The following is a 26,834-nucleotide window of genomic DNA, read 5'->3' as shown; positions in this document are numbered from 1 at the left end:
GCTTTATATATTGCTTTTGTCACTTCTCCCATCAAGCCGTCGATGGCTACGTGGAGTTAGCACTGGTCTGAGAATCGGGAGGTCCTTGGTTCGAGTTCGGATAGGCGCGGATTATATATTTTGTTTTTATTTTTTGGTTCTTCAGGCAAATTTATGAAATTCAACCCGATTTCTTGTGACGAATTATCATAATAGATTCCGGTCCCTGTATTTCGATAGTCCATTTGCTTGAGTGACTATCGAATTAAGGTACCGTGTGACAAATGGGTAAAGGAAATCGTATAGAGAGGGTTCTTAAAAAAATAAAATGAATAAGATCTACTATATTTTTCAGATTGTTTCCTACTAAATCTATGCTATATTTAAATTTTATTTTTGTGCCAAAGTTCAGGGTAAATATTGAAAATTTTAGAAACTAGTGGGACAAGTGAAAATATTGTCGTTTTAAATGACTGAACTGAAACTAAAAAAATAACGGTCAGATCTGTGATTTCAAATGGCCTTTTTTGTTAGTGTATGAATACACAAAAAACCACACATAAATCATAAACATTTTGTTCTTTTTAAAACAATTTTCTTTAGCTAAGTTATTATTGAAGTTAAGTAACAATGTTACTTTTAACTGCCCATACTCGCATAACAGTCCCATTTATATATGAAATCCCATTTAATATGGGACTGTTTTGCGAGTATGGGCAGTTAACATCATCGAAAATCAAACACCATTCTATTTTACCGATTTTCTACTACTCATTTTATATAAAGTTAATTTATCTCTTTTCTAAATAATGTATTTATTGCCTTTATCGAGCGGTTTTAATCCGCTCAATAGGTCAAAAGTGTCAAAATTCTTGTACCTACTGAATAAGTCATTATTTGAACTTAGTATCCAAACTCATGCGTCATCCGTTGAAGCCATTCAGAACATTACGATGTACATGTTTTTTTATTTCTTTATTAGTATCATTCCAAACATTACATTCATTTCTTATATCTAGGTGTTTTGTGTTAGACAACACTATCATCCTAATTTGGTAAAACACATTTAAGATTTTATTAACATTTTGTTAACAACATATTACATTTCATTCAACTGCTACGGCAGTTCAGATTTTTTACAGGTGAGTTGATTTCACCTGCTTATAAGAGAAAAAAGAACACGTTTTCAATTTCATTAACCTAACTTACCCTAAATATATAACGCATTAATCGTGGCGATGTACATGTTGATTCCACTTAGCTACCCCATATACCCGATTGCCCCAAGGCTCCGCCACAAGAAATTTGCCTTGACACCAAAATATGAAAAACAAAAAAAAATCAATGAAGACTGGGATTCGAAACCGCAACCTTCGGATCCACTAACTTAAACCCTCACCACATGCCTAGCACAGTTTCTCATGTACAGAGTGTTGTACATCAGACAAAATGGAACCATCTTGTCACGGAGGACAACCTGCAAGAGGAGCAAAATACAACACCCGTTGGATAGCCAAGTGCGAGAGGGGGTGAGATGATACGTTCTATAAATATATTTAAAGGACCAACGCGGTGCTGCCGGAATTCCTTACTTATACCAGAGTCAAAATCTATATGTTTGTATATCTATATTATCGGCAATGACTTATACATTTGCAGTGGAAATAGAATTTCATGCCGTGCGTGTTGGATTGGGTAATATATTAGGGAGATACAAATAAACACACTTGACTATAACAGTCGGGCACTTCATAAGCAGAATTTTATCGTTGACGTTTGCTGATTGATTAACTTTTCATTTATTTACATTTTGGTCTCCCATTAGTCGCATGGTTGGGGACGGTATGAGACTCCTCGAAGTAGGAGACCCAGGATATGTGGGATTTGATTCATTTGACGATGTTATCAAACATCTAAGTGTGCATACAGCAAACTGGATTACCGTAATTCTTTCGCAATATTAGAAGTGGAACAATTATCATGACATGGATGTTTTATGTATCTTTTAACAATTACTTATCAAAATAAAGGCCGTTGATAAACCATGTGATCATTTAGCGGGGAGGGGGTATCTAGCCAAAGACCACGGTCCACCCATTTGTGTTTCAAAGAAAATTCCACAATCAACTAAACCTGAAAGGTTTCATTAGCAGTCGGATGGTTTAAAATTTTAAAAAAAGTTTTAAAATTCAATATTTCATATCTTCTTTACCAACAACGATTTGAAGACGATTAAGATTTCTACGGAAATTACTATGACAAAATTTGAAAAAAAAATGTTCCCCACATGATAGTACTGTAATGTTAATACAAAATTATCTCTAAGTGAAAACTAATTCCTCAAACAATAATAAGGAACACTGCAGTAGAAACAAATCTTTTTTGAGCTAATTTTGTTAGGGATTTTTGCAGAAGTTTGCCACACTATAATCTCACATTTCGCTTAATAATAGCAAACCAATTCATAAATATCTCTTCTCCCATTTTTCAAATTTCCGTTTCATTCATGAACAAAAGAAACACATAATCATTGGGAGAGCTGGAGTTATTCGTCAAAACCACACAAAAGCACGAGGGGGGAGGAGGTGACTGAAAAGTCAGGAAAAATGTTTACGTGGTTTATGGACGACCCCTAAGAAAAATATGAGGATTGGAATTTCAAACTTTTTTAAATTTTAAACCGCCCTTATTAGCAGTCATTTACATTTACCGTTATATTTTTTTGTAAAGAAGATGCAATAGTACCTAACTGGAATTTACAGAAATTACAATAAGGCTTAATTATCGCACTCAAAATTTTACACCAAAGCCAGATTTTCTATATATTTGGAATTGATATACATAAATAATACTTCTCAAAAAACTTATGTGCACAACATAATCGCAAAATAATGGTGAACGCGTCACGAAATGATTTCTTATACCCTTAAGTGGTTTTTTTGGTGTTGGTGTTCATTCAGAGGTTTGCCAAGCCGCATAACTAAATAAAACTCGTGAAGATCTTTTCCGAACAATATTTTTTCTACATCCCAGAAAATAGGGTGTCTTTGAGCTTGTTGTGATATACATATTTGAAAATAGTAAATAGGCAAAGAATGTTCGTAATTAATAATAAAGGGGACGCTCATAGAACATTCCGCCGTGGATCAAGCTCTGTCCCAGTTGGAACGAAACACTTGAAGAAAATTACTTAGTAAAAGAAGGGAAAATTTTGAAATTTTGAAAGTGTACATCAAAACATTATCGAAAGAATGATCATTCTAAATGCGTTGCTTGCAAGAATTGATAAAACAGTAATATAAAAAAATGTTTTTGTTTTAGCTTTACTAAATTTTATCTTATAATCTTATATGAAGAACAACCTATTTTTAAAAGAAGGCAAAATTTATTATTAAAACATTAGGTTATTGGACGCCAAAAATTATTGTGACATAATAAAACGAAAGTACATAAAAAATTGCGTTCAGAATCATCGGAGTAACTGCAGTAATCGATTTCTCTTTTCGCTGATAACTTGAGCAGATCAATGTTATCGATTGTTGCTTTTATATCAGTTGGAAACAAAAAACAATATCTAAAAACAATATAGCTCCAAAGAACAGCCTATGCATAAAAGAAGGCGAAATTCATTTAAATTTTAAATCTTCAGTTTTTATATTTATGGTTACATTTTATTTTGAAATGTTTGAAGGAAGGGTAAATTTGTACTAAATATTTTATTTATTTATTTATTAATATATCAAGATCTTCAGTGCAAAAAAATATTCCAATAACGCAACTCCAAAAGGTATGTTCATAAATTTCATAACGCGAAAAATAAGAAGAATAAATATTTGAAGGAAGGGATTTCTGGATAAGTAATGAAATAGTTTTGGCAATAACTTTCCCAATATGTTTTAGTTTATTCAAGAGCATATCATTGTTGCATTAAGTGCCTTTTTTATATCAACTGACTCTAAAATAAGCCTAATGACATTACTATGGAAAACGCCAACCTTTTGTGTTCAGCCCTCTATCTTTTCGTCATAATATTTTATGGAAAAGTGAACACACTCTTCTCAAGTGAAATTCTTCCAGCTACAACTTTGCCGAAGACCACATTTTGATTGGACGTCAGGAAAAATTGTTATTCATCATCATGGAGTGGGTTTGCCTTCAGTAAGCTTCTCCCACTGTTCGGCAGGCAACAGTGGTGCTCCTGGCGGGAGTAAGTAATTGAATGATCATCTCAGCATGGTTTAGACTTTGGAATCAAGAATAACAAATTATCCTTACGTCCCAACAAAATGTGGTCTTCGGCAAAGTTGTAGCTGGGAAGATTTCACTTGAGATGAGTGTGTTCACTTTTCCATAGATTATTATGACGAGCAGTTAGAGGACTAAACACAAAAGGTTTGTCTTTTCCATAGTAATTTCCATATAAACTTCAAATAGCGTGTGCACTATCAAATTTTTTCCGGATCACTTCAAATTTTGGGAGGATCATTTTTATCATAATTGACATCGTTTAAGCATAGGGGAGCAAAAACTTCAAAATTTGCATCAGTCTAATGGAGTATGGTTAGAGCCTAAATTTGGGCGATTTTGCGTTCATTAATATCATGCGTGTCTCAGCTTATTATTCATACACCAATGGAATATTTATCAACAGAGAAATTTCTCTGTCCATGTCATAATTTTGCAATTGAACATAAACATAATTATTCTTTGAAAGAGGTTTTTGCTTGAAAATTCTGATGGAACGTGACTAGCCACGCTGGGTTAGCTAGTTTATCAATGAAATCATAATCGGTTGTCTGTGCATCGTAAAACTATTATTTTCCTCTTATATGGAAATATAAGATCTTACAAAGAAGAACAAAGAAGTTTCTACAAAAACTTCCTAGAAGAGATGTTCTTCAAACTTAAACAATATTTTTCACATACCAAAAATCCGAATTTTTATGAATGAATTGTGTTTTGCTATACTCAACTATTATACTTGGCTCCAGACCTACCAATCTCTGACAAGGTTGACCATTCTAAACATTGTTCCTTATTCGTGTGAATTATAATTATTTTGATGGCTTTTTTGTTATAACACCATCGTGCAATAATATAATAGTCGAACGATACTGTATACAGAAAACCGATTACGATTTTATTGATAAATTTTAAAGATATAGCATGCACAAGATGTCCACTAGGGTGCGGCTTATTTTTTAAATGTTCTCAAAACCAAAAATTTGTATGCTCTACTGAAATCAAATCACATTAAAAGAGAAACCTCAAAATCTGAGCCAAAAATATTAACATTTAGAGGTGGCGCAAGCGTCTTGAAGTTGAATTTTCAGGTTAGAAAAATGACCTTCAGTGAAGAACACATTACTTTGTTATTTTTCAACCGATTTTAAAACTTTTAGCATCAATACCTTCAAAATTAAATTTGTAAAAACTTTGTTGAACACCAAATTTGTCTAAAATCAAAACAAGTTTTAGTTAAAAGTAATTTATTCCAAATTTTTCCTCATTTTACTAAAAATTTCAACTTTGTTTGACCATAACTTCATGATTACTCAACCGATTCCAAATCTTTTTACATGCTTTTGAAGCTAATTTAATTGTTTTCAAACCTTTCATTTATCACATTTCACTAAAAAAACGTCTTGACCAAGTTATTCAGCAAAAACTGCACAAAAACATTATTTTTCAATGAAAAATGCCAGTTTTGTCAAATCTTTAGCAGTTAAATATTGTCTCTTAAGCTGAAACTGATTTTTCTTATTTGTTAAACCTTTGGGAAGGACTTTGCAACAATTTTTAAATAATTTTGAAACAAAATTATGTTTGCATATGTTAGAAAATATATGCACTATTCAACTCGTAATTAAGGTAAGATGCTTTATATATTTAAGTTTTATAGAAAAAATGTTATTTCCGGCAAAAAACTTAAATAATCCAAAGAAATTTGATATTTTCATTGAAAAATCATGTTTTTGGGTAGTTTTTGTTGAATACCTAAGACAAACATATTTTTTAGAAAAAATGTTGTATGTACAGTTTGAAAACAAATAAATTTGCTTCAAAAGTATGTAAAAAGATTCGGAATCGATTGAGTTTTAATGAAGTTATGGTCATACAAAAAAGATTTTTTTAGCAAATAGAGGAAAAATTTGGATAAAAGTATTTTTAACGAAGACAAGGTTTGATTTTAGACAAATTCGATGTTATACAAAAATTTAATAAATTTAATTTGAAAGAAAATTGTGCTAAAAGTTTTGAAATCGGTTGAAAAATAAAAAAGTTATGTTTACTTCACTGTAGGTCATTTTTTATAACTTGAAAATTCACCTCCAACACGCTTGCGCCACCTCTAAATGTTAATATTTTTGGCTCAGATTTTGAGGTTTCTCTTTTAGTGTGATATGAATTCAGTAGAGCACACGAATTTTTGGTTTTGAGAACTTTTGAAAAACAAGCCGCACCCTAATGTCCACTTTATAAAATGAACAGTCCTTAAGTAAGTTCTACAATGGATCAATGCACGAGTTCACTATTTGACGTTTGAGCGGTGCCGTGTTATTTATGTGACCATGGAAACCAGTGAACTCGGCACCGCTCAAACGTCAAATTAGTGAACTCGTGCATCGGTCCATAGAGAATGTGGCTACTCTGGTTGGTGACAAATTAATAGGAATATACATTAAACATGTTCAACATACGATGATTAACGCTTTACAGGAGACTTGACTGTATATCTTTATTTTGCTGGGGATAACACATGTTCACATGTTTATCAATAGCATGACCAATCATACGATGCACATGAAACATAAAACCAGATCGACTTCGGTTACAACTTATTTCAGTAGTAAGTTTGGAGCAGTAGATAAAGAGTGTGCTAGTCAATCCGATGTTCATGGTTCAAATCTGGTTTGCACCCTTTCGGTTTTTTGCGTATTTCCATACTACCAATACATGCACCAAAAGGGAATATGTGTGGGAAGTTTTATTTTTAATACATGTGTTGGTGATGCACGCACATGAATAAAAATATACAGATGCGATTACACCCAGAATCGATCCCTGGTCATGGGCGTGAGGATCGCACACCACACCACAGCACTAAACCCGTTTGTTGGTATGTGGGGTGCAAAAAGCATATCAAGTTGTACTTCCCCATTTGTACCGCAAAAACTGCTCGACTCAATGACCGGATTATCTGCCTATCAATAGACGCTCAAAAACGTCATGTCGCTCAGAAGAACACTTTTCCGCCATCAATAGACGCAGAAAACGCCTATAATGACGGATTCAACTTTTGGGTGTACAATTGGAGCGAGGTATTGCATGTGCCACATCCTAGTGGCCAAATTGAATACTGAATAAAACACAAAAATGCATCTTCTCGATGTCATGAATGGTAAATATGTTTATGATCGCACATGATTACCATTTACGGTGAAGTACCTTCGAAGATATGTCCAATTAGAATCTGTACAAAAAATAATAATGTGACAAATCCATTTAAGTTTCATTCTCCACATATTGGATAGTGAATGCGAATATGACCTTAGACCACATTAGTTACTATCGGCAAGCAATTTCTAGTATTCTTGGAAACATCAGAAACTGACAAAAATCCAATAACAGACACAATTGGTATTATATTACATTGCCAAATTTAACTCAAATCATGTTTACAACATTATTTATTCCTACATAACTCCGAGCAAGAATTTTTTCGAAATCATACAACATACAACATTGAAAAATAATTATTTAATTAATCATCTGCAAATTGTGGACTTCGTGGCTGTGCGTTTAGAGTTACCAAGCGTTTAACCGCATCGACCCAAGCAGTATGGGTTCGATTCCCGCTACAGTCCGAAAAACAATTCGTCAGGAACGTTTTCCGACTGTGCCACTGGGCGATGCATGCTAGTCCGTTGTCTAGTGTGGTGCTCGTCCACTGGCTGTCTAAGGCAAATCGTCCAATGGTAGCATTAACGTGTTGGTGTCTTTGACAAAAATGGAAAACCCAATATTATTGACCATTTTTTAGACGCAAACATCCAATAGTGCAACATCGAAATCATTACATTATTGAAATGTCCATTTTCTATCTTCCGCAGAGTCATCCAGTCATCACATCCAGTATGCAACACGATAATGCTGTTTGGAGTCATCATCTGTCTAGTCTCGGTGATACTACTCGGAATCGATGGACAGTTTGTCACTGCCGACAACTATCCCAAGGTAAGGTGCACTGTAGTAGTAATAACACTTGAATGTTTGCTTTCAATTAATCTCTGACTTGAGTATCCATAACAAAGAGTATATATTTTAGATTAATCTAAGAGCAGACACATCGTGTACTTTATCACCATATTTAAATAATATGAAAAGATTTAGCATAGTCCAATACTGCTGCATATTGTAGAACTCAGTCATATATGTGAACAATAAACAGCTTAAATGCAGGTCGGACTCGATTATCCGGTGACTCGATTATCCGGGATTCGACTATCCGGAATTTTAGACTCGATTATCTGGAATATATTTTTGATACTCTTGTATATCAGTTTTTATGTATAATTTTGATATAATTTAGTATTGCAATATTCAATATTTATGGTTTAGCAGTTTTGGAAGCAGGTACGAAAAGGGTTGTTCGAAAATAGTAGTTTACGGAACAAGTTGCAGAATGATGATCTGTACAGCACGAGTCGTAAACTTATCCTACGAGGCTTGCCGAGTAGGATAATAACGACGAGTGCTGTGAAAATCGAGTTCTGTAACGAGTAACGTACAACATTTTTTGCAATTTCGTAGAAGACCACTTGAGGGTGTCAGAAATTATATCGGAATGAATTCACCATTATTTTACAATTTCTGAAAAAATGTTGTGTTATTATTCATTACGCAACTCAAAACAGTTGCGTAATGAAAAAGCGTTGCGTAATGAATCATTACAGCACTGGTTTCAGTTGCGTAATGACTATTCCCGCACTTTATACATACTTCTGTGCAGGAAAGTAGGCCGTTTTATGACAGATTGGCTGTAATCGATTATTCTAGCAAATATTTTTTTTCGCCTTCTTTACCATATAATATTCGGCTTATGGTGAATATATCGTAAAGCGTTGATTTCTTATGAATACTTTGTATGAAACACTTTCAAAACTTTCAATTTTGCACATTTTTGCTGAAGGCACCAAAGAGCTATCTCGATTATTTTTCAAGTTATAAACACTTTTCGTTTAAAAACACATTATTTTCAAAATTTTGTCAATCTTTTCAAACAAAAAACTTCCTCACAGTTTTTTTCACTATAAACAGAGAAAGAGATAATCTTTCTAATGACGATAAAAGATTGAAAATCCGTTTGCGCCTTTCGGAGATAACGGCATTTGAAAACAACCATTTTTTCGAAGAAAATTTCTTATAACTCTGTAACCATAAGAGATAGAACAGTAGTTTCTTCGGCAAAAAGTTGCGCAATCAAAAGTTCTAAAAGTGCTCGCAAAAATGTTTTTGTGAGAAATTATCGTATAAAAAGTTATTAAGAAAAAACTGATTTTTCAGTACCACCCTAACTTTCTTGTTTAAAAAAAGTCATAACTCGCGAACCATAAGAGATAGAAATTTGGGTTCTTCAGCAAAGTTGCTCCAAATCGGTTGTTCTAAAACATTGTAGAACATTATGTAGGCCTAAATGCGTCAGCAAAAAAGTTTATGTGCTGATCTCGTAAACCATGTGGGTCACCCTAGTTTCACATCAGTGAAAAAAATGTCTGAAAAATATGGAGAAACTTTGCCGAAGACACCATATATCTAAAATTGACGGTTTAGGCGCAATCATTATTGTCTTCCTAGATATGGCTCTGGGACCAATGTGCAATGCAGATTAGCATCAAATGAAATCGCAATAACTTAGCAAAATTTGCCACCCGAGGTTGGTATCTTCTGGCGGTGGGCTGTATAGCAAACTTCTTTTCATGTTGGCAAATAATCACATCTTATTCTTGTAGCGGTCTGTGGTGTAGTGGTATAGTACAGGTATAGGGTTCTAAAGGTCCGGTGTTCGAGTCTCACTGGAGACTTTTTTTTATTTTTATCCGAATTTTGTGGCATCGTATTGCTGACCATGGAAAGTCTGAAAAAGTCGTGGGAAGTGCGTATATGGCCTCCACTGTGGTGTGTATATAGCGATTTCATGCATTTTATACGAGTGATTTGATTCATATATAATGATGTATAGCAAAAAATATACCAACCAAAATGTTGACTGGGAATTTAGTTCTCTATTAAAGAAATATAGTTTATTTATCCATCTCAACCAATGCACAATGGTCAGGCTATTAAGTTGAAAAATATTTAGTTGAAGTTTTACCCAGGTAACAATTTGAAGCTGCTCAAACGCTTTTATAGCCAATTCAATTCAGCCTTTGTTTGAACAAAAGCTGTTAATAGCCTGCATTCACTGTTGTTCAGCTGTTAAACATCTAATTCTGGTGATTATATTCAGCCTCAAGCTTAATTGAAGCTATATGGAAGGCTGAATAAAGGTCTAGCATGCGCTTATTCAGGCCTCTTTCAATAACGATAATTCTATTTTTAGAACAGATGGCAACCTTCGAAAGCTTAACGATCGCTTATTCATCTATTATTCAACAATTAACCAAAAAAAAATTAAAAAGTATTTACAGGTTCATATTAGTTTTGGGTTTTATCAACGCAACTAACAATTTCAAACACATATGGTGGTAAGCTCCATCGAAGTTAATACACCAATCGCGTATTATCCTCGATTTTACTATGGTAAAATCGAGGATAATACGCGATTGGGGTATTAACTTCGATGGAGCTTACCGCTAATAGTGTAGAAAAGTGCTGGAATTCAAAGATGAAGATTAGTAAATATGTGCCATTGAGATTTGAACTGGGATTCGCTGATTTATAACCACTTACCTTGACATCTGCTCCACATGAGACAGCAAGGGAATAACTTATTGACTTGTCTGAATAAGGGCTTTGTTAAAGGCTGCATTGAGGCTGAAGAAGTGATAACAGCGCTATGCAAAAACACTTGAGTTAGCTGTCAAAGTGTGTTGTGATTTTTGTTTCAAAATATAATCCTCGGTAATTTTTAATTACTGCTATTCAATTATTGTCAACGCAAGTTGGTAATGATTTCGATTTCGTACAGTTAATTAAAAATGTTACGAAGAAATCTGCGTCATAGAATGTAGTGTTCTATCTTTTTGTTACACAAGGTCATCGATTCAGGATTTTTTTTCGACAAATGATAGGCCCGTGTGCGTTTACAGCATGTCAGCTTCGGGATGTGAAAATTTTGTTGTTCGATGAAACAGTTTTATAATAATTAATTTGGTGTTCGACCCAATGTAGGTATATATTTCGGTATGTATATTTTTTGTCAACCTACAGGTGAACAATTTTTCGACAATGGCTGTTGATTTGATTAAAGCTTTAAATAACCTTTAATCAATATCATTCAGGTTGGCTGAACAAAAGTTAAAACTGTAGATGAAAAATAGTTTGTTCAACTCAATATTCAGCTTTGAGTATACTGTTGAATAAGAGTGTTTAATAAGCTTTTCTTCAAATTATTGTTCAGCTGTCACGGTGTCACTTGTACACCATTGATCAGCCAATATTCAGCAAATACTCTTGCTGTTCAGCTTTCATTGTTACTTGGGTAATACTATTGAATATTACACTTTAGTAATTTTGATGATTTTGAACATGAAAAACAACTCTTGTCGCGTCATGTCGCCGCCATTTCGAATGTTGTACATCAAAATGCATCCTTAGATCTTACAAAAAACGTTTAAATTTTTTGCAGAAATTAGCTGATTTGCAAGTTAGTGCTATTTGAATAAGTCAATATTTTACAATTATTTTGACGATATTTTTCATACAAAGTTTATTTAAAATATATTTATTTCATATACATTTTGATCAAACTTGGTCAAATACAAACAAAATTTGTGCTTTCAGCCAAGTTTGATAACAATTTTAATAAAAAAAATCTTTTTTAGAAAAATTACGTAATATGTGAATAACCCCTTCTGAAACAATAAAAACGCCAATTAACGTATTAAGATTACATATTTCATCGATTAAGGCGATAAAACTAATTTTGGCCAAACTTCATTTATTTTTCGACCATTGTGCAACGTTAAGCATGCTTTTCACGTTACTTTTATGCTGGAAGTAAAAGGGTGGTATTTCAGCAAATATGTGTATAAAATGATAAATTACTAGAGTGACCAAGTGTCAGAGATTAGTGGAATATTATTGGTGTTTTTAAACCTCTGTCTTCAGAAGAATAGTAAAAAATTCCAACATATAATTTGTACATGAAAAATGAGGATTTTTATTATGAAAAAAAAAGAGCTTTCGTTATGAGTTTTCGGAAATACTATTCATTTTTCAACCAAACGCACTTTGTAAGATCTTATATTTTCATAACATCATAGAATAGTAGTGGATTGGAGCACATAAGTTACGATTTCTGCAGAATAATTATTTTTACGAGTCGTACAGTTCCAACTAGAGGGTCTTGTCCCGGGAATCCCGGGATCTAAAAAATCCCGAAACCCGGGATATTTTCAAAAATCCCGGGTTTTCCCGAAACAACATGTTGAACTAGAAAGTATTGTTGTAATATTTTCAAATAATGGCACAAAACAAGCAGCATGCTTTTCTGATAATGTATTTTAGTTTTTTCAGCCTAGTCAATAAGCGTTTTTTTAGGTTTAAGGCCACTTGTGCTCGAACTTGTTTTTTTTTTTCTAGTATATTAGTAACGTAATTCTCAATAAACTATAGCAGGTTTCTCTGCGGTACGTTCCATTTGTCAAAATTTGACAAATTCTTTGATGGTTAAATTTGTCATCATATTAAAATTTTATCGATGCCGTTTTATCTTCCCGTAACAGTTTTAGTTTGCCCGATGAACCTTCCTTTTTACCAGGAGTTACATGCCGGTGGCTATCAATCCAATAATTTAAAAGCATGAAGATTCCATATGACACAACAATGTAAAAAAGTTGCGTAATCATAAGAGTAAAATTTAAAAGATATGGTGAAATTTGAGAGTGATTGGTATCACCTATACCTATACCACAGATAAAAAATGTTTATGCTATAACAAAAATCTTCTGCAAGCATATGTAAATATTCAAACTGAAGCACGTTGAAACCACTAGCGCCGACACACAGCGTATTCAATGTGATGGATTTTACTAAGGTGGCGCAGATCATTGATGCGTGCCACTAGTCCTCTCTTTTATTCTCCCGCTGTTCTTATGCAGCGCAAATAGTGACGTCACTATTTGCGCTGCATAAGAACAGCGAGAGAATAAAAGAGAGGACTAGTGGCACGCATCAGTGATCTGCGCCACCTTAGTAAAATCCATCACATTGCAGCGTATTGCGTCAATAAGTGGTAGATATCAGTATCTTGAAATATTTCATGGGGACATAGGCCTTTTCATGTGACAGGTCCGTCTATGTATTTGTTTACATCGGTGGAGTACCGGTGCTAACACGGGCCTGTCATTTTCATAGAAGAACTGTCAAAGAGGTTCCGGATCAGCTGATTTGAAACGTCATGTGAAAAGGCCTATAGTCATGGGGACGATGTTGCTACTTGTGTTGCCATTTAAAACGACCGTTAATTCTCTTACATAGTTTTACAATCGGGACTTAAAACGTTTGTTATCTTTTTTGCATTTATTTTTGCATCACGATTGTTTTTCGTTTTAAATTAACTATAATAAATGCCCGGCCCCTTTGGCCTCCCCTCCTTAGCCGAGTGGTTAGAGTCCGCGGCTACAAAGCAAAGCCACACAGAAAAAAATCCGTTCTCATATCCGTGAACAGCAGACGTGAACTCGTCAACAAGCAAAAATACACCGTGAACTAGATCATGTTTATGTGAACGTTGGTGGTAGTTCAAGGTGTATTTTTGACAGTTCACGTTTTCCAGAACTCTTTTTTGAGCGTGCATGCTGAATGTGTCTGGGTTCGTTTCCCGGTTGGTCCAGGATCTTTTCGTAATGGAAATTTTCTGGACTTCCCTGGGCATAAAGTATCATCGTACCTGCCGCACGATATACCAATGCGAAAATAGCAACTTTGGTAAAGAAAGCTCTCAGTTAATAACTGTGGAAGCGCTCATAAGAACACTAAGCTGAGAAGCCGGCTCTGTCCCAGTGGGGACGTTAATGCCAAGAAGAAGAAGAAGAAGAAGAAGACGAAGAAGACGAAGAAATGCCCATTGACTTCAACTGAAATATTGATTAATGAAATCTAAGACAGCATTGTTTTTGTCTATTATAATTCAACTTAAACTTTGAAAATAGGTTCGGTTATTATGAACCTGCTAAAATTAAAAATAGCTTCAATACCCGCTCCGGTTGTTCTACAGTCGTTTCGGAAGCATTTATTTTTTGTCCCGGGATCCCGGGAAATCCAGGGATTTTCAAAAATAAAATCCCGGGATTTTTTTGAGTCAGGGAAACAAGACTCTCTAGTTCCAACTATACTTACCGAGTCGGCAACGACTTGCATATAACATTTTTTTTTTTTTTGCAATTTCGTAAGATATCATATCATCATATCAGGGGTATCAGAAATTATATCGAGATGCGTTTACCATTCTTCAACAAGTTTTGAAAACTATTTCTGAAACTCTTACTCTGGCTCTTACGACACCAAATAATTCAGTACAAGAAAGTAGGCCGTTCCATAACAAAGATACGTGATGAAAAAACATCCAATTACGATGAAAAATTGTAAAAGAAAATCTACTACAGACTGTTTGTCCGGATATGTTTATAAGAGAGGAAAACACTGTATTTTACATAAAATTAAACCATCACAGCATTGCAGGCCTAGCCACTTTGATAATTTGATGACTCCCGATTATTTATAATGACAAATAAATGTTAGATTTTCTGGGATTTGTTGACTGGCTGGGTATGTGACGACTAGACTAGACAGTAATATCTTTTTGAGATGAGAATCTCAATACTAAAGAAAACAATTTTTTTAAAAGAGCGTTAAATTAAGTGAACTCATCTTCGATCACGAAATTTATTCGATAACTCAACTTGAACATATCAATTTCGAACCCATTCTCCCCCTTCATTTCACTGCCATATACTTCAAATTTATTTGACCGCCCACAAATATCAATATTGACGAAAATAAATTTCAATTAAATCACTGCCGATTAAATCATCGACCAAAGTAGATAAACCACATCAGCAGGTATTCAAATGCAGTGCAAACGAGATTATTCGATTCTCTGGCTGAATATCGATAGTGGCACCGACCAGAATAGAGTAGAGGAGCTGTTGTTCTCAAACTCGACAGACACCTTTATGTGTCAGTATGTTAAATGAAGAGCTACTCAACCGAATCCATCTGTGGACTGCGTTTTGTGGTGGCCATGGGATGCTGCAAAGCGATATACGTACACCGGATTTGCATTTTGCGTAGGTGTTGTTCAATTAATTTTCCGCTCGAATAAACGGTATCAATCTGGTGCAATTTCGGCCCCGAGGTGAAATTATTCCGTCTGTTGGACAGCAAGCATCCATTGACATATTTCAATTTTCTCTTGTTTGCTGCGGTGGTAAGATATTGTCATTCTGCTAATAAAGGTCGGGTCACTTATTCAAGCATGTCATTCAGATCAATCAGTTGTGGCCATCACATGATGTTCAATTAGGAATCAAAAACTGGTCAATAAAAGTTTTGTTTTTGCTTGACATGTTTCTTTTATAACTCAACATCAACTACCTATTACTTACAGAAGTTTTGTCAATAAACAATACCTCAATACCTCAAAATATTTTTATAGACATTGATCCGAGTAATTCTCCTAGGATTTTATCAGGAGTTACGCCTCATATTTAATGCAAAATATCGAAAAAATCCACCAAAAGTTCGTCTAAAAATATTTTTGAGAACATCTCTAAGAATCTGTGGTTGCGTCAAAAAATGTAAATCCATATCTTCGAGTATTTTTTCACGGTGAGCAACTACTCAACGAATTTTAAAATTTCTTCAAACATCTTTCTTGCCATTCCTTAGAGAATTACTTTAGATGCTCCTTCGAAATACTAACTAACCTAGAGTATTACTAGTAAGAAAATTTAGTAGCCCATTCTTATATGCAATTTAACTGAAAAATCTCAAGTTACACACCCCAAATTGATTCATTTGGACCTCCTGAAGCTACTGTGAAAGTTTGAGCGGAATTCATCAAGTTAATCTTTTTCAAGCAACTGACAAAAGAAATTCTTCTAATACAGCGCCAAATACGGCCAACAATATAATTGTTGTATCCAGAGTTGGGAAAAATTCTGAGATTCACATTACAGTAGCCAAGCAAAGCCAATCACAGTCAGCGAAGCCAGTGAAATTCACGCCTATCGTTGCTGTAGGCAAATTGCCTTGAGAGCAGCAAAACACCCGTTGCTAAGGGCAACCCAAAATTACTGAAGAAAAATGTTCTATTTCCCGCATTTCCATCTTCTAATGACACTTTAGATTTAGAAAACTCATGCACCCAAAATAGGCTACTTCTCGAAAACTTATTCAAATAGTCTCAAGTCAGAAAAGATAACAAACTTACTTTATCGATCCTACGTGTTTCGCAGGCGGAATTCTACACGTACCACTCTGAGCCAACCTCGATTTTTCACTTTTTGAACGTTTAATTTCCGGATTTACAAAACGACGAAAGTAAGATTTTCAACTTTCGCAACCTAATCACTACTTTCGCCGCCCGCTGTATGGAGAAACAAAGTGACTTAACCACGAATCAAAACAAAACACTACTTGAGCCGATTTTATACTGGTAGAAAAACGTCGAAAGTAACTGAATGAAACGGCTTATCATTTTCTTATAATTATTTTTGTGGGAAATAATAGAAACTACCTAGTTTTTGGACGCGAGCTGAGTGTATGCAAAATTTGAGCGATGTACTCGGCAAAAAAATGTTAAAAGGGTGATTTATTTTAAAACAGTTTTAGAAGACAGGTTGTGATTTTTCCTAAATAATTTTCTCCAAACCGTATAAAAGTTACTTACGTCGATTTGAAAAAGTAATCGAGACTTGATGAGATTCGTGCTTTCAAACTACTGTAGTCAGGAAAGCCACGTGACTTTCGCAAAATTCAAGCCTACCTACTATTACCATTCCCAGCCCTGGTTGTATCATTACAATTTTCCATTTTCTTATACAAACGTCAAGCTCGTTGAGCTTTTGTTAGACTTGGTGCAATTCATTAAAATTCTCGCAATAGCTTAATGGGGTACGAATGAAGTTTAGGAAGCTCAAAAGTTTTATATTTCAATGATTATGGGCCACACTACTGGGCAATCCCGGCCAACAATAATAATTTAGGGCTTCGTCAATGAAATACACTGCGGAACACGTTTATGTTTCAAGCACCATTGCCGTCTTAAATAATAGCATAGCACGTCTAGTTTTTGACCTATTGACAGATACAAAATTTGACTTTTTCAGCCAACTCGCATGTAAGCTTAACAGCTTGTATGGCAATAAATTTGCTTAATTTGCCATAAAATTTAAACTTCATGTGTGTAAAAATACTTTTAAACAAAGAACATAGTACTCTCGATGTTCAAAAGTTATTTTTTGATGGTTTTAAAAAGTATTGTATTTTATCATATGAGAAAATAATAAGAATTTCGTATGGAAACTGCAAGCATGTTGAAAAATCGATTTAATCTGAAATTAACCATACAGTTTCAACAAATTTATATCTGAAATGGAATTTGAAGTCCAATTATGCATGCTTGTTGGATTAGATCACAAAAAAGTTTGATGAATCATACCTTACATGTCATGTAAACATAAATGAAACCATTGTTATATACAACTTTGGCGACCTGTAGCCAAAAATTGTGACGTGCTGGATCGTTTCTGAGAACGGCATCAGATACAGCAACCACAAATCTACTAGATACACATAATTTGATCCTTGAGACACGCAAAAATATATTTTTTGTTACGCTGTGTTATTGGTCGAATTTTTAAAGATTTCTGGGATGATCCTTTGAGATTTGAAATTAAAATTTTGAAGTTTTTGAATACAGGCCAAGAACTCCTATATTCTTTTCTTGAAAAAATCTGACCAATTCAAGGTTTTCTCTTTTAGTAAAGCTATCAGTCACACTTTGCCATATGTGCAAATATTTGCCAAATTTATTTGTCATGTGTGTACTGACCAAATATATTTGCAAAATATTATTGTACAAATATTTGTCTAATTTTGTAAATGACAATACTTGCAGATACGGCAATATATATACTTTGGAAGTATGTTCAGTTTTCGAGTTAAGTTTAGTTAAGAGTTTGTCAAATATTTGTCCATAGGCAAACAACAAACATTAGGCATACGTCTGAAACGTCAAATAGCCAAATATTTGCACACTTGGCAAAGTGTGTACTGATAGCTTAAGATTTGTTTTGTTGCCCGTCTGCTTTCTGGCTTCACGTCCTGACCGAACAGAGCCTGCTTTTCAACTTTTGCTCATAGTAAAGCTGCACTTCCATAGTTATTAACTAAGAAATTTCGTTGTCAACAACCTGTTTGCATATGTATATCGTGTAGCTAGCACGAAGATGCTCTATGACTATGACTATGACTGATATGCGGTTACTTTACATTATGGGACAATTTGACTATAAATTTATGTGATTTGTGCTAACGTAAGAACAACACGACATTCACGAAAACGCGTCGTCAGACAAGACATAACACTTATAGTACTTACTATCGTCAAAAAAGTTTAAAAATTTAGCTTTTTTGACGATAGTAAGAACTATAAGTGTTATGTCTTGTTTCACGTCGCGTTTCGTGCTGTTTTTTCCTACTTTTTCCGAACAAATCTTATTATCTCATTTGGGCAGCTGAAAGAGCATTGGAAGATATGTTGAAAACTGAACTCAACTCAATTTTGACGAAAATGCAGATGGGACTGACTTGCGAATCACGGTAGTTTAGGTATGATGTGCTTATAACTTTCATTCATGGAAAAATACTTGGATGAAGAAACGAGTAAAACAATAATAATTTAAAGAGTATTCTTCAACATAAAATAAAATAATCGCGAATGATGTATAAATCAATTTTAATTTGACAACTGACTACACCTCAAAAGATAATTATTATTTCATTGTTTTCCACAGATTTGTCAGGCAAGAACCTGGATCTTGTCGATGGGCTTCACGTTGGCATACGGAGCAATGTTCAGCAAAGTGTGGCGTGTACACAGATTCACAACGAAAACAAAAACCGATCCAAAAGTAAGATAAATTGTCCCCTTTCCTCCCTTTTGGTTATTACCCAACTACCCAGCAAACATTATATTTTTATTCGTGACATGATTTTATAGAAAAAAGTGGAACCCTGGAAACTCTACACGATGGTGACAGGCCTGCTAGCAGTGGACTTGGTTATATTGCTGACGTGGCAGATTCAGGATCCATTGCAACGGCGCTTGGAAACGTTTCCCCTGGAGGACCCCATCTCCAGCAATGATGATGTGAAAATTCGACCGGAGCTTGAACATTGCGAAAGCCATAACAACTCGGTTTGGCTAGGTAAGAGCGTTAATTGATATTGATAGTTGATTGATGTTTGTTTTTACCATTGATTTGCCGGAAGCACTGCAGTATCGTTTTAATTAGCACGATAACAAACCGGAAACAGATAACGATAAAAAAGACGATAGTTGAAATGTTGTTCGAATAATTGATAATTTGAAACACTGTGTGAGTATTATTTCGCTTAAATATACAGTCGAATTTAAAGGATGTTCATTTTTTTAAATAGCATAAATCATAGCCGTATGATAAAACATGAATTTAATGCGTCATTAAATTTGATGTGCTACACATTGTTGATATGATGAGGCGGCATTTTTTTCTCATCAAGGATGTGCCAGGCTTATAAACAAACGTAGAGCAATGGATTTATGTTCATACCGTAGAGTCATTATACACCGGTTATCATGCTTTCAGCACTGCGAGGTGTTGATACGTGTTGGCCGTTAGCCAATAGCACTTGCTTGGCAAACATATCGTAATTTTTGACCTTTTATGTGGTGTCGGTGTCGGTTGGTTACAACGAATTCCATTCCTGCTATACATTGACCATCTCCCGTTCGTCACACTTGTCCCGCTTCAACTTTTTTATTCAATTAATAATCGTTTTACATGCATTGTGGTTACGGTTTATCCCCATTGGTTTAGTTATGGCAGTTTTGGGTATTCATGTGCAGTTTGAACTTTTGCCATTTGCAATTTCCCTGAGGTAAGAAATTATGCAGCAACTTCCGCCGATCTCTCAATAAATTTTAAACATTTGAAAAACAACAACTCGGGGATGAACACAAATGTGCAAAACTGAAAAGGGTAAGCTGAATAAATTTGATTTACATTTGGAAAGATTTTTAAAGTTGATTATAGTGCCACCTAGATAACTCAATTTTCAAGTGCCATATATTGTCTGGCTATTGGTTTTGCATACAAATTAATAAATTTATCATTATCATGTCATTTGAGAAACAGGGTTATTTGCAAACATACAAGCTGATTATTTGCGTAAGTCGAGATGATTCTATTGGAAAACTAAAATTTAACTCGCTTCCCAGGAATTTCTCACAAAAAATTCAGGGTATCATCCTACAATATCTACGAGGTTTCCTTCATGAACTTAATGTTACAAATTAATTTAGGGATTAGATTAGATTAGATTAGATCAGGTATTCTTCCACATCCTACCTACATCAATTCTTCCTACAATCCTCGAGGAATATAACTAAAAGTTTCTCCAAGACAACAATCCAGAATTTCAACCATGAATTCCACCAAGTGTGTTAGCAAAAGTATTTCAATTAAATTCTCTTCAAAGATATATTTGTTGTCTCAGGGATTCCTCCAGTGATTTTTGAATTGATTCCTTTGAAACTCCGCCAAGGAATCCTTCAAATTTATTTTTGGGATTTTTGCCGGATTCTTCCATTAATTCTTGCAGGTTTTTTTTAAAGAAACTATCATGAAACAATCATCAAATTCCAGAAATAAGAATTTCTTTTGAGGTTCGCTTAAAAATACTGCTGATATATTCACTTTTTTTTTTTTTTTTTGAAAATTTCTTCAGCCATTTTTCCGAGCATTTATCTACAAACCACTGCAAGAATCCCTCTAGTCATTGCTTTAGGGAATCATTCAGAAATTACTTTAAAGCTATTGGTACACCCATTGCCAAAAGTGCAAATATTTGGCTAGGCATGAATCTTCAGACTACCATAGGTTTCAGCTCTGACCAAATGTTAACAGTGTCAAACATTTGTTGGACTCTATATCAATCCTAGCCAATTATTTGCCATCATATACAGATAGCTTATGGAATTTTTCAATGATTCATCAAAGTTTTATTTTCAAAGATTATGTCGACAGTATTCCAGTGATTTGTTTTTAAATTTCTCACGATTATAGGATACCTAATTGAATTTCTTCAAGGAATTCATTTGGAAGGATATTACACAGTGATTATTCTAGGCAATAACATCATATCGGCACAAAACGTTGACGAAAATCGTTTGAGGAACGAGATTCCTATCATAAAACGCTGTGTTTTGACTTCATCTGTGTATTTTGTTTCGTTTCGTTCGTACAAAGCAAATCGAATCAATTCGTAACAGCTGTCAAATTGACTTCGTTATCATAAATTAATTCTGATAAGATTACAGAATAGTTCGTAATAAAATCTACACATTCGCGTAGTATGTTAACTTTCATCACATAAAATAGGCACATACATCGCCTCTTCTTTTTTTACGGTCTTTTTACGGGATCTTTCGAAATATCAAAATATTTGCATTGTTTGCTGTAGTACTGGAACTTATCTATTTGCTTATGCATCTGCCTCAAAATATTATCAGAAAAATCGGAATTGACCTTGCCATTGGCGTATCTTTAGAACGCTAACATGTCATCTAGCCCGGTCTGAACACCGACCATATGAATCGGAGACATTCAGTCCCACCAGCTTGATCTTGCTGTATAACTAAACTTTACTGCTACGTATATGTGTGCTATGGATTATGAACAAATATTACGATACGAAAATCTGATTGCAGGTGTAATTTGTTTGTGATATAATTTGGAAAAGAATCGCCTGATTTAGATCGGAAAACTATGCCTTAAAATTTAGGCCATAAAACGAAACATTACAGGCAAGGATAGAATAAATGAGAAGAATTGTTTTGTTTGTACATATGTGCTGCCAAATAATAACGACGTAAACATAAATCGTAAAAATCGACTATCAAACAAGGTGGGGTACATTTGAGTGAATGGAACATGTCAGCATTTAAAAATGTTTGGGGTTTTGAAGTTTTTTTATTTGCTTAAGCTAAAACAGTTTAGAGTCCAATTTTAATATATCAAAATATAAAACATACTAATCTTGCGAGAGAAGCGACTCACAAAAGTGCAAATCTCATTTTAGCTAGAAAGAACAATAAACGATCATAAGAAGAAGATATTTGGTCATTTTCGACTAAACACATATTGCCAAAAATGCCGAAATCGGCGTAACTCGAAAGAACCGCCAACCAAATAAAGAAGGAGGAATATCAGATGACCCAAAATGGGCAATTCGAGGAAAAGGGTTTTTCGAGGGATTTGTATTCGGGTGATTGACGTTTGCTGAAATGACATTCGGTGAACTGACACTCGAAGAAAAGGAGCACAACCAAACGTATTATAATTCTAGCTTCAGAGATATGTTGAAAGAACAGCTTATTTTAAATAGAAGGGTAAATCATCAATGAAATACAAATATTTGAAGGTGGTACATATAAATATGATCAAGAATGTAGATAGCTTAGACTCATCTTCGATTCTTATATATTTCGAAAGAAGGATCTTCCTTGTCCATTATCTTTGATGATCAATCCAAATATTTTTCAGTCAACATACTGACCTGAATGACGGTTGAAGGTTCGCAAATAAAAAAAGTCAACATTGTAGAAATATAATTTCCGGTAAATGGTCCATTCCGGAAAATAGTTTTCCGGTAAATGGTCTTCCGGTAACTTGCATTCCGGGTAATGGTTTTCCGGCTATGTCGGAGAACCCGTAATTGTTCACCGAGTCAATCGGTTTGTCCCTCCCCTTGGTTATGTGACCTTGCCGCGATGGGAGGGCATAATCCATTAGCTCATATGATGGAAACCAAAGCGTAACCTGTAGTGGTGGTATCACATTTTGGCACTTTTTGCTTAAAGCCGCGTCATAATTCATATGGCATAGACGCAATAATATCTTGGATGTGATCCAACGGACATTCTGCGTTATTGATAGAATTGATGCCCATTTTAAATAATTAATCTATTCGAAGTGGACATTAATACTATTGGTGACGATAAGCTTGCCTTTTGCTAACCAGAATGATCCGTAGCCACTCTTACTATTAGCTAGCTAGATACATCGTTATCATATACGACGTAGGGAATATTATTCTGAGGAAAATGACTAGTAGATTCACTGAGTAGAAATAAGTGGCGACAATCTTATTTTAATATGGTTTTTACATTGCCATAATAAGAAATACCTCTTTTGTAACAACGGTATAAATAATCTAATTCCAGCTTCATTTTCGCAAAATTTACAAGTAGAAAGTAGGCGTTGTGAAGCAATGCATTTGCCACCGAAAAGTGAATCTTGTAGGAGACCGTAATAGAAGTCTAAGGTACTTTATTCACTATAAAAATGACTTGACTAAAAATGACTTTTTTCTTTAAGGATATATGAACGTAATGACCAATTAATACTTTTAACAATAAAAAGAAATTAACTGGAACTACTACTAAACAGCCTAATTGACGACAATTGACATTTAAGACTCTAATCTTACGTAAAAGACAGAAGTAATCAGAATAGCACTTGATTGACAAATTATTCAAAACCATTTCGACTAGACAGTATTAGTAATGACACTACTACACTACTATTTCAAACAAAAAATTCTGATGGAGCTGCTGATGGCTGATTTTCACAATGCTTTTTTTTCTCAGAAGCATAGGAATATGGGTACTTTTCAAAAACTACCACGTCACAATACTAATAAAAAAACAGTGTTCATGTGGGCGCCATTGCCTAGTCCGTCTGAGTATTGGTCCTGGTAGAGGGGAAACTTGGCAAAAGCCAGACCGAGCGTTCAGCCTTGACAAGTTAAGCTGTCAGGCAGCTCCAACTGAACACCACACAAAAAAAAAATTCTAGGATGGAAAATAACAAAATGAATTATATTTTTCTTTGATATAAAACAAAATTAATTATATTTTTGATTAAACTATAACATGTTTAACGGCATATACACTGAAAAATAAAATTTATTTAAGCATCGTTTTTCTATGATCATTTATGTTACTGACAGCAAATAGCAATCACCCTGTAATAATAAAACAACGTATTCTGGAATAAACAATACAAGCATTCGAAATAATAAACCATTGCAACATAATTGCCAGTTCAACTACAGTCGACTCTCCATAACTCGATATTCAAGGGACCATCGACTTATAGAATTATCGAGTTGTAGAACACACCGACACGAAAAATGATAAAATCAAAGGATCAAATTTCTATATTTCCAATAGTTTTATAATCACTTTTGTATGAAAGCAATATTATTTAGTTGATAGCATTTCAAAAAATATATTAAAAAAAATGGTCGAAATTCTCAAAATTACTCATTTAAATCACTTATTTTACTGAAAATCAATATTTTTTCATGTTTTTTTTTTCTTTCATATCTTAGTTCAAGTTGTACCAAGTCGTTATTCACTTCCAAACCATGTTTTTTGTATAAACAGGATTTTTAGCTGGACATCGAGGTATGGAGAGAAATTTTCCTCATACATGACATCGACTAGTAGAGACTCGGTGTCGAATAGAACTCGATAGAAATATCGACTTATGAAGAGCATCATGTATGGGATATTGAAGGGACCGAAAAATCCATCGAGTTATAGAAGCTGTGTAGAGTTGACTGTATTCAGTTCGCAAGTTGTTACTTTAGTACATTATTATCTATTTTAACAAAATAAACAAATCTGTTACTTTTATTGCAAAATATAAATTTTAAGCTTTTGTTCCTTGGGCAACATTGCAACTTAATACTGGTCTCAAATCATATGGAAATTAATTATTAGTATTATTTCACTTTTATTAAAGCTTTCAATCATTCTGCTAACTTCTATATTTCTTTTATAGGTGTAATTTACGGCTTCAAAGGACTAATACTTGTGTTTGGCCTGTTTCTCGCCTACGAAACCCGTTCACTAAAAGTAAAACAGATCAACGACTCACGATACGTGGGTATGAGCATCTATAACGTTGTTGTACTATGTCTAATTACTGCCCCGGTGGCAATGGTCATCGCCTCCCAGCAGGATGCATCTTTTGCGTTTGTTGCACTAGCTGTCCTCTTCTGCTGTTTTCTTAGCATGTTACTAATATTTGTGCCAAAGGTATTAAATAGAGACCTTAAATATACACTTTTCGTAATAAACTGAATTCATTTCAGGTAATCGAAGTCCTGAGGCATCCAAAAGACAAAGTAGAATCGAAATTTAGCAACGAAACTGGTATTTCTAAAGAGGACGAGGAACGATATCAGAAACTTGTAACGGAGAACGATGATCTCCAAAAATTGATTGCTCAAGTACGACATTGCCAAATTAGCTATTTTAAGATGGGTTTCAGCTGTTTTATTTCTTTGTATTTCCAGAAAGAAGAAAAAATTCGAATACTGAAACAACGACTAACTGAGAAGGAATCGACAGTGAAAAGTGGACATACTCAGCTCAGTGATCCACACACTGCAAATGCTCAATTTAACAACAATCAGCTGACTGTAGCGGCCGCGAGCGGTTTAACGCAAGGTAAGGATTCTTTAATGGTCATGATACAGACAGATTTCACGACTTCTTCTGACTACGATAGTGCCATCGGAGGAGGTGTTTCAATAATTACCAATTCTTCAAAAGTTAGCCATTCTGAAAACGATTTTTCTGGTAGTTATTTGTAGTACAAATAGAATATGCTTAATTAGAATATAATTATGCTGTTAGTGTAGAGTAGTGTAGATTGAAAGTTCTTTCAAAAAGATGTTTTTATATGGGTATTTATTAAGAGTAGTTCAAAACCACTTCATATATAAACACAGCCTAACAAATTATTTTGTACTTAATGTTTGTACCTGTATCAGGACGAATCAACTAAATATTTCTGGCAAAATTAAAACAAACACCACCCCACCCCGCCCGTTTGGTTCAGAGTTTTAAAGGTTCCGACAATACTTTGATAAAAACCATCCCTCTACAAGCATGACGTACTAAATGGACGGCCTTTAATGAAATCAGCAAGTGCATCCTTAACAGTACAAATTCTGCAAACTTAGAACATTTTGGAATACCAATTTTATTGACGACTTAAACGAAAACAACAATGCTTTTTTTTCATCGTCAACGTTCGTTGTCATGTTGATGAACTGTCCATAAAATTTAATTTGCGTTGTTTCGTGTAAAAAAAATCATTTATTTTTTTAAAAGTACAATTTTATGCTTAACGAAACCATGAATATTTCCTGTTCGGAAAAAATCGTATTTATACACATTGTTAATCAAGATTTCATTCAAATTATTCATTCTTTGAACATTAATTTCAAATAATTGTGATAGTATTTTAAATTGTTTCGCAAAACTTTTTCTTTACATTCAT

At 34.2% G+C, this 26,834-nt stretch overlaps 1 protein-coding gene across 1 annotated transcript in view; it reads left to right on the top strand.

Annotated features, from left to right (window-relative positions):
• LOC5569106 (gamma-aminobutyric acid type B receptor subunit 1) overlaps window positions 1-26,834 on the top strand; it is a 473,264-nt gene that overhangs the window by 427,294 nt on the left and 19,136 nt on the right. The window contains 6 exon segments of the mRNA XM_021844473.1: window positions 8,094-8,217; window positions 19,227-19,343; window positions 19,433-19,640; window positions 25,326-25,582; window positions 25,639-25,776; window positions 25,843-25,996. Of these exon segments, the coding sequence (XP_021700165.1) occupies window positions 8,094-8,217; window positions 19,227-19,343; window positions 19,433-19,640; window positions 25,326-25,582; window positions 25,639-25,776; window positions 25,843-25,996 (998 nt within the window).

The sequence above is a fragment of the Aedes aegypti genome, chromosome 2 (genome assembly GCF_002204515.2).
Source record: "Aedes aegypti strain LVP_AGWG chromosome 2, AaegL5.0 Primary Assembly, whole genome shotgun sequence".
NCBI lineage: Eukaryota > Metazoa > Arthropoda > Insecta > Diptera > Culicidae > Aedes > Aedes aegypti.
The sequence above is the reverse complement of the archived record's forward strand: the minus strand, read 5'-3'. Positions and strand labels throughout refer to the sequence as shown.